The following is an 8,947-nucleotide window of genomic DNA, read 5'->3' as shown; positions in this document are numbered from 1 at the left end:
GAATGAGAAACCATTACTAGCCAAGCTATTTTAGTGACCAGCTTCAATTTTAAAGCTTTTAATCTGTAGAACTTCCTTTACTATTTAATTGAGCTTTGGAATGATATAAGCATATGGTTTTATGGTCTAATCCATTCTCATGTATGGGAAATCTATCTTATTTTGTTTGTCTAAAAAATTGTTTGTCTATAAGTGTGATATTGCAATCAATTATTCATTTTCAGACCCTTCCAGTGTACATTTGGTTATTTAGATTTTATTTTTATTCCCATAGTAACTTTATTGCTAAAGGTAAAGGTGCGATATATTTGGTGCTATGTTTATCCCTTGGTTTAGGCATCAATCTACATTTATCATATTAGAGTAGCTACGTTTCATTTATCACATTTTAGAAAAAACCTAAATGGTGGAGTAGACTATAGCAAGTGGAATCCTAAACTAGTAAAGGTTGTCAAGCATTTTTTTGAGCAAGTTACCTATTCTAAACAATATAAGGTCTAATTGGGACCTTTCGTTAGGGAGAATCCCTACTTATTGCATAGGGCCATCCAACCCCACCAACATAAATGTAAGATGTTTACACAAATATGGGCATGTCTTGAATGTATTGAACGATGTTCTACACTTCTATACAATACGTCTGCAAGGGATTCAACTTAAAGGGCATAAATCCTAATACTTCTTCCTTTTTAATTGTTATATTGATTGACCTATGATATGATTTTGAAAGAGGGATAATACTAAGGATACACATAATGCTTCTAAATAAACACACAATGGATTAAAGAATGGTCTAGCCTATCCACTATAATACCTAATCTGAATTATTTATTTCTTTAGGTGTACTTTGCTTTTATGAGGTGTTGATTATTATGATCCTAGTTTGAAACCATGTCCTCCATCATCTCCCTACAAGAGCCATGAGAAGAAAACCCTATTTACTCTTGAGGGTGAAAGGCAAGGTTGAAATCGCCCACTATAATTCTCTTCATGGTTAGGCATGGCATCCCTAATGTTTCTAAGTGTTTTCCAACATATTTCCTTCTCTTGGTATTCATTTGGAGCATAAGTATTGAAAACTAGAAAAATTTCATAGATGACTTATCTCATAATATCCTACATAGCCAATGTTGCATTTTGAGGGAATCAATCAAGTATAGGGTTGTCGTATCCTGTAGATTGCATATAATCCTCGAGAAACTATGAGAACCTATGCATCCTCCTTGAATTTGTTTCTAAATTTTGTTAAAGAGATCATTGATTTTGATTTCCTCTAGTTATGCTTCTTGCAAAATGTTACGATTGGATGCTATTGTAATAATATTTTAAAGATTATATGCCACTTTTTACCTAGCAACTCCCCTATGGTACCAAGAGAGCGCCTTCCTTTCTTAAATTGAGAAGTTTTGCCTCTATCTCCAAAGGCATTTTGAAATTTGGTTTGAGCTCCTAGAGATTTGTTCCAAGTGGCCCTTTCTTCTTTCTTTTCTTGTTGGTTTTCCACATCTTTATCCTCTAAGATCAAGGTTCCTTTAGATATTATCTTGCCTATGGTTTATTTGGAAAGTTTCAAGAAGAGATTTTCTAAGTAGGCTCCAAAGTAATAATGAGAACATCCCCTCTTAGGTCTTGAGAGTATGATGTTAGTGTCTTGATTTGCTCTAGAATGATAGGGTTGGAAAGCTCCAATGATGTGTTTACATATGACACACAAAATCTTAGATAAGTTAGAAATAATACACTTGTATCATATGTTACCTGCTTTGATTTTGGGTTAATTTCCACTAAAGCTTCTATAGTTGGAATAAATTTAAGAACTTGAGGATTTTGTTTTTTAGCATGTCAAACTTATTGTTCCATGGCTTCTTTGAATGCTTTCAAATTGAACATATCAAATCTATTTTTGGAGTGTAACTCATATTTTTGGTTGGCTAGGATTAATTCTTTCTTGGACCCTTTTTAGGAGGAGGTGGATGATTGCACATGGTAGCAAGGTTGTATCCTTTGCCTTCCATTTGTTTTGTAGCCCTCGAAAAATTGACCATACTCATGGCACGTATTACACTCGAAGGGATAAACTCATAACCAAACACTGGAATGTGAGTCTAGCCATCTAGTTAGAGTTGCACCGCTTTTGGTAGGTATTTCTCTAAATCTGCTTCCACGTAGATCTCGATGCATCCATATTTATTCTATTTAGGAACAACTTTGTCAGTAAATCAACCCAGGGTGTTCTTGATTTAAACTAAGGTTGGATCATCTAAAAAAATTAAAGCAAGGTGTGATATTCAAACCCAAACTAAAATAAATATGAGAGCATTTCCTTTGGGTTGAAGCTTACAAACCACAAGTTTAGGTGTATCACTCTAGAGCCTATGAAATAAGGTTCGTTGTGAAATATTAGATCCCTGTCCTCCTTATGATCAAAGAAGGATGCATAAAACCCTCTTCCACATAAGAAGGTTTGCATATCGACTTTGATTAGTGATCACTTGTTTCAAATTAGTAATATTTCCATCAATTTAAGGGAAGGCTCAAGTCTTGTAAATTGGCCTATGAGGTTTTACTTCGAGAATGTAATGGCTTTGTTTCACAAAAGGCATCAAAGTAATTGTTTGCAAGGGATTTCATCCAACTTCCTTGCAAGTCAAGGAACTTGATAATAGGAAACTTTAATTCTTTTGGAAGTGCTTGTTGCAAGGGTAAAGAATGCTATAATATCATATGAAAATGAGTTTGGAAGGGGGCACGCGGAGGACGTTGGGGGGGGCGCAAAGCTACTCTCCCAGCATTGCCATGGAAGCTTAATAGAACACCTTAGCAGAGCCTAATTATAACATCATGATTCCCATTAAAATTGGTTCTTCTATGGTTTATCATCTTATTGCTAGGGTGTTTTTCGTGTTATTACCTACTAATGTTGACTACTTTGCTTAGCTAATTCTAGTATTGGTAAGAAAACATATCCTTTTATTGCACTTTTTTCTTTCATGCGTATGGGAAAGTAGGGTATGAACACACTTGGTATGTAAAGTTTATGGCTCTTTTGTACTCTTTTGGCATGTTTATCAAACATTGCTCAAGAATTTATTATCTCTATTATTAATTTTGAAGTATCTAAACCATATATTCATATATATAGAAGGGTTCATAGCATATTCAAGGTATACTTTGGTTAAGGGAGAAACACTTTCTCCTAAATGTCATCATTGTTACTGATGTTGATCTCTAGATTGAGAATGATTTTATCAACACTTTAAACTATGTTAGGAGACAACTCTCTCATAGCCTTTGCTTTGTCTTAGGTATAGTTCAAGGGTTTTTCTCACCAATGATGAAGATTGAATCACATACCTCATGAGCAATGTATCTATAAGTTGTGTAACATGGAGCCCATGTTAAAAAAATATTTAATTTTCTCTCATTTGACCTATTATGACATATGTGGCAATTTTTTATGTTTTTTAGAGATCATCACATATTGAGATAATGAATTAATTATGAAGACCAAATGCATGTTTCCCTTTTCATTAGACAACTTACTTAGTGTCAAAGAATGTTATCTCATATCATTAAATCCAACTCTATTAAGGCCTCTTATCTTTCTACCCCATTGTTCAAGAAGAGAAATGAGACACATAAATCACTGAAGGTTTAAGAGGAGCATTTGACATCATATATCTTCTATAGCGATATATAGTTCAAGTGTTGCTTAATCTATGAGTTTATTGTGGTGTATTGTTCAATTTTGAAACTAACCTAGATCCATCTTAGTCAATTTCTATAAGCGTCGAGAGGGAACAAATCCCTTGAGGTGCTAACTTTCTTCGAAGTGGAAAATTTGAGGAAATGTTTGCACCTTGAGGAATTTGGTCCCTCTCTTATAGTTGACAAATCTATGGTTTTTCTAGACTTGAATTGTTAAAAAAAGCTACTTTTCTCATCCTTCCTTATAAATCTTTAACAAAAATTTAATATATATATATTTATATCTCTTTTCTCCTTGCTCCTCAAGCCAAATCTGAACTTACTCACTTTTCTTAGTTTTCATCCCTTTCATTATTATATATCAATTAATTGAATTTGATCACTTCGAAGTAATAAAATAAAATAAAATAAATATATATATATATATATATATATGAATAAGAATCACTTTTTCAATTGAAATTTGATTTGATTTATTTATATATATATATATTTGATTTGATTTATTTATATATATATATATTAAAATTTCAATTAAATTATAAGTAAAATGGATCAAAATTATTTATTAAAAAAAAAAAAACCTCTCTTAAATGTGGCGAGGCTATGGGGTGAGTAATGTGAAACAGGTATATTTTCTAAGCATATAATAAGTTATTCTCCTAGGGCTAGTGCCAAGGTCGGTGGCCGTGATTAAAGTCAAATACTATGTGGTCCTCATGAATTACAATCCAAAACGTTGACGGATTACCATACAATTCCATTGTGGAAATCTTAACAACAAACAAATATATAAAAAACAATCTATTATTCCCCATTGTTAGGGTATGGTAGGGACCCCAACAACTTTAAGTAGTTTATAGAGGGCAAAGAATAATTACGGTCATGGGCTAACAAAGTGCGACCAGGTATTTCGCTTGCGTATGAGGTACTAAAGATTTAAACGGGTATGAGTATACCCAGGTTTGAAATTTCCAACGGCTACTTATTTTGAATTCCCAATTAAAGTCGCATCTTTCATCCTCGCTCATCTTCATCTTGGGTGGGATCTTGGTTGCTCCAATTGAATCAACTAATTCCCATCAATTTCTTTCATAATACTAATTGTGCGGTAACAGTAGTCTCCATTCACAGATCGCAGGAAAGATGGCTGCAACTAACATTGGAATGATGGACGCAGCGTATTTTGTTGGCAGGAATGAAATCCTCCATTGGATCAACACCACCCTCAGTCTTCATCTCCAGAAAATTGAAGATGTATTCATTCTGATTCCCCTGTTTCGCTTTCATTTGTGTTGTTGGGTTTTTCACTGCCTTCTGTAATGGTAGAATACATGATAAAAGGAAGCATGTTTAATATGTTTTTTTGTGGCCTCCAGGCTGCATCAGGTGCCGTACACTGCCAACTAATGGATGCCACACACCCAGGAGTAGTCCCAATGCATAAGGTCAATTTTGAGGCCAAAAGTGAGTATGAAATGATTCAGAACTACAAAGTGCTTCAAGATGTTTTCAACAAACTCAAGATATCAAAGGTATGCATGCCAATTTTCTTTCTTGAATGTTCTGCTCCTGGGAATATTGTGGATGATGACTGTAGGTTTTTGTTTTGGTTTTGAAATTTTGTTGTAGCATATTGAAGTGAACAAACTTGTCAAAGGGCGACCTCTTGATAATCTGGAGTTCATGCAATGGATGAAACGATACTGTGATTCGTTCAACGGCGGGATTGTGAACAAGTACTACGTTCTTTCCTTATGATTTTGTAGCTTTAATAATAATAAACAATGCGTATTGTGACATAGATCATCCGTTTGATTAGCGGGTTAAAGGGCTTCTGTGCCGTGCCCTGTTACAGTGAAGTTTTAGGGTTTATGATGGCTTGATGGGAGTTGACCCTGTGGCCCCTTTTGGGTTTAGAAAGTCTGGAAGGGTTTTGTGGCCTACTGTCCCTGCAAGGGATTGAACCCATGACCTCTTGGGGTTCAGGGTAACCATTGTGGATTTTGTTTGGTCTCCTTGAGTTTTGGCTACCTAGTTGAAAGGAACTTGCGATCTGTTGGGCATCTATGGTGGATTCATGTGGTTATAGTAGTGAGTATTGAGGAAATCTGTGCACCTTCAGGTGGGTCTAGTTTGGCATCGCAGGAATTGTGGTGAGATGGGATTGGATTTAGATGTGTGGTCAAGTAGTGAAAGTCCACTGGTTCAGAACCTCTAAACCCAACTACCCAAGAATTTTGTTTTTGGTTTCCTTCGTCTCATAATTTTCTGAGCAGGTTTTGCATTCTTTCTTTGTGATTTCTTCAGTTATAACGCATTAGAAAGGAGAGAAGGCTGTAAAGGGGGAAAGCAAGCGAACCAGAAAGCAGCTCCGGCTGCCACTACCAGGCGACATGATCCTCCCGTTGTAAATGCAGGGCATAAAAGGGCAAGATCTGTAGTCCCAAACAATACTGCAGGGAGCACTGCTTCTGTACAAACTTCTGCCGCAACAGCTACAGCTACTCGCTCTGTCCCGGTCGACAGTGTTCCACCTGTTGCTTCAGCCCAGATTCAGTCACTCAACATGCAGGTTTGAATGGAATATTTATAATATTTCTTTTGTGTTTGTCAGCACCTCTTTTCTTCTTAATGCTTATGAGCTGTCCTACTCACAGATCACCCGCTTAAGATTGTCGGTGGATAGCCTGGAGAAGGAAAGGGACTTCTACTTTGCAAAGTTGAGAGACATAGAAATACTATGTCAAAATCCAGATGTGGAGCATTTGCCCGTAAGCATAATCTATTTGCATTTTATATTAATATTTACAATAGATTTCAAAGGATTTTAGCTTAAACAATTAGAATTCTCAGCTATCTTGGTTTAGGATTGGGGTTTAGGTCTGTAGAAACATGTTATAACTGACCCATTTATAACATTTATGAAATAATTGTATTGGTGTAATAATGGTAACCCATCTTCTAAACTTAATGATTGTCCAGAAATCCTCAATCTGTTTAAAAAAAATAAAAAATAAAAACTCAATCTGTTTAAAAAAAATAAAAAATAAAAATCTGCAAACATAGACATGCATATGGATTACATAGACATGCATATGGATTGCAATAGCATTCTTTAGTTGAACCCCGGAGGGCTTAATTTTCTGAAAACATAGTCATGCATATGGATTGCAATAGCATTCTTTAGTACATAGACATGAATATGGATTGCAATAGCATTCTTTAGTTGAACGCCGGAGGGCTTAAATTTCTGAATCTCTTTCTTATGCAGGTAGTTGCTGCAGTTCAAAGCATTCTGTATGCTACAGAAGACTGTCCTGCAGTAATTGCTGATGCCAAAGAAGCAATAAGCCAGCAAACCTCGAGCCTGTCGAAGTCCCATGATATATCCAAGAGGGAGGCTCAGAAGCGAAAATTTGTAATGACAGCTGAAATGGAAGATGTAAAAAATGGCACACTTTCCCCAAGGCAACGAAGAGAACCACTTCGAGATTACAACCTTTAAGATGTTACTCTGTGGCTCACATGCGGGACATTGTTGGGCAGTTCTACATCTTATTGATAGTGAAATTCAATGGTCCAAATGGGGGGCACATCTTGTTGCACCCATTGGATCCTTCCCAACAAGATTTCTGCAGACTTTGATGTTGGAGAAACACCGAACTGTAATTTTCCTTCTAGTGAAAACTAGATTGGAGGATTACCAGTCCGTGCATGATTTTTCTGCTAATGTTTCGAAGGTCTTACTCCAAGAAACATGAATATCTGATGATATTTTTTCGCAGCTAGAGTAAATTTGATTAATCCAGTATAGTATCTGTATTTTTACTGGTAAGAAGATTAGTTTTGCTGTGGCAGTAGGTTAAAAACAATGTCTTTGGGCATGGCTGCCCTCATTGTCTCAGGGTACTTTCTTGTCAGGCATACAGACTAATTTTTAACTTGATGTTCAGAAACTGATTTATGATTTAGGAACCGATTATTTATGCTAGTGATGCTAGTGATTGGTTCTGCATGGCCTTTTGTTTCTTCTTTCATGTATAGCTCGTTTGAACTTTGTATCGTTTCAATCAATTATGCAGATAGGAAGAATACTCAATATATATAGATTGTTATTCCTCCTTATTTGTTTCAATTTGTAAATATATATATATATATATTTTTTTTTGCAAGAAATATAAACATATTTCATTGGAGGAAATATATGTTTCAGTTCTTAAGAGAATGCTCAGTCAACAAGATTTAATTGACAAGCTATTACAGAAATACTAAGCTCACTATGTCACATGTAAGAATTGAACCTGAGTGGAAAAGATAACAATATTTCTCTCAACAGCCAGAGCTAAACCCAGTTAACAAAACTTTACTTTGATATTTTTTTTTGAGTTTGAGACATCTCTGGCATATTCCAAAATTAGATGTCTGAGAATACTTAACAGTCACCGGTATAGATTGGCTGTTGGAATCATCGATTTTATAACATGGGAATCATAGTGCAAATTGGTTTTCCAAACATAAGTGAGAACCAGATATCAAACCATAATTGATGGACTCCATTATTTTATCTTTCTAGCTAGATATAAGTCGTTGCGCCAATGCCCGAGGAAGAGATGTAAATGCCCTAGTATCCATTTGCATTTTTTGTTTTGGTTTTTTCACCATTCACAAGAAAAAAAGCATGCATCATACTTTGTGTCATGTGGCATTAATTGGATAACTTGGTCAGTGCAAAAGGTGTCAAAGTTCATGAGATGAACCAGAAATCATGATAAACGGTAAAACCGTAAACATGATTCTATCATTTAAGTATGCAGAGTCCTCTATTTACCTGTATTTTGAGATCTGATCGACATTTTCTTTCTACTGTATGGATCTTGCTTTAAAATTGAAACTGATTTTCTGTTTGATAGGAATCAAATTAATGTCTTAGTGATTGTGATCTGCACCCAATTTCTCTCAAATACTTGGATAAATTGATTAGTTTTTGTATTGAAATCTAAACTAGAACTTTTCAAGTTTGAATCTTTGTTGCGTATGCTTTGTCTTGTTGTGCCATATATGCCTTTTAAAGTCCACAAAGGGAATCATAGTGCAGATTGGTTTTCCAAACATAAGTGAGAACCAGATTTCAAACCATAATTGATGGACTCCATTATTTTGTCTTTCTAGCTAGTTATAAGTCGTTGCGCCAATGCCCGAGGAAGAGATGTAAATGCCCGAGTATCCATTTGCATTT

The 8,947-nt window shown here is 35.3% G+C and overlaps 1 protein-coding gene across 1 annotated transcript; it reads left to right on the top strand.

Annotated features, from left to right (window-relative positions):
• Window positions 1–4,697: 4,697 nt before the first annotated feature.
• LOC149141803 (microtubule-associated protein RP/EB family member 1A-like) lies at window positions 4,698–7,836 on the top strand. Its single transcript, XM_089446917.1, has 6 exons — window positions 4,698–4,965; window positions 5,088–5,243; window positions 5,341–5,447; window positions 6,019–6,283; window positions 6,369–6,482; window positions 6,983–7,836. Exons 1-6 carry the CDS (start codon window positions 4,855–4,857, stop codon window positions 7,214–7,216), a joined length of 987 nt encoding a protein of 328 aa, XP_089303043.1. The 5' UTR covers window positions 4,698–4,854; the 3' UTR covers window positions 7,217–7,836.
• Window positions 7,837–8,947: the final 1,111 nt, after the last annotated feature.

This window comes from Pinus tabuliformis, chromosome X (genome assembly GCF_031772625.1).
Source record: "Pinus tabuliformis cultivar Carrire ecotype Pingquan chromosome X, CPIR1, whole genome shotgun sequence".
Lineage (NCBI taxonomy): Eukaryota > Viridiplantae > Streptophyta > Pinopsida > Pinales > Pinaceae > Pinus > Pinus tabuliformis.
The sequence above is the reverse complement of the archived record's forward strand: the minus strand, read 5'-3'. Positions and strand labels throughout refer to the sequence as shown.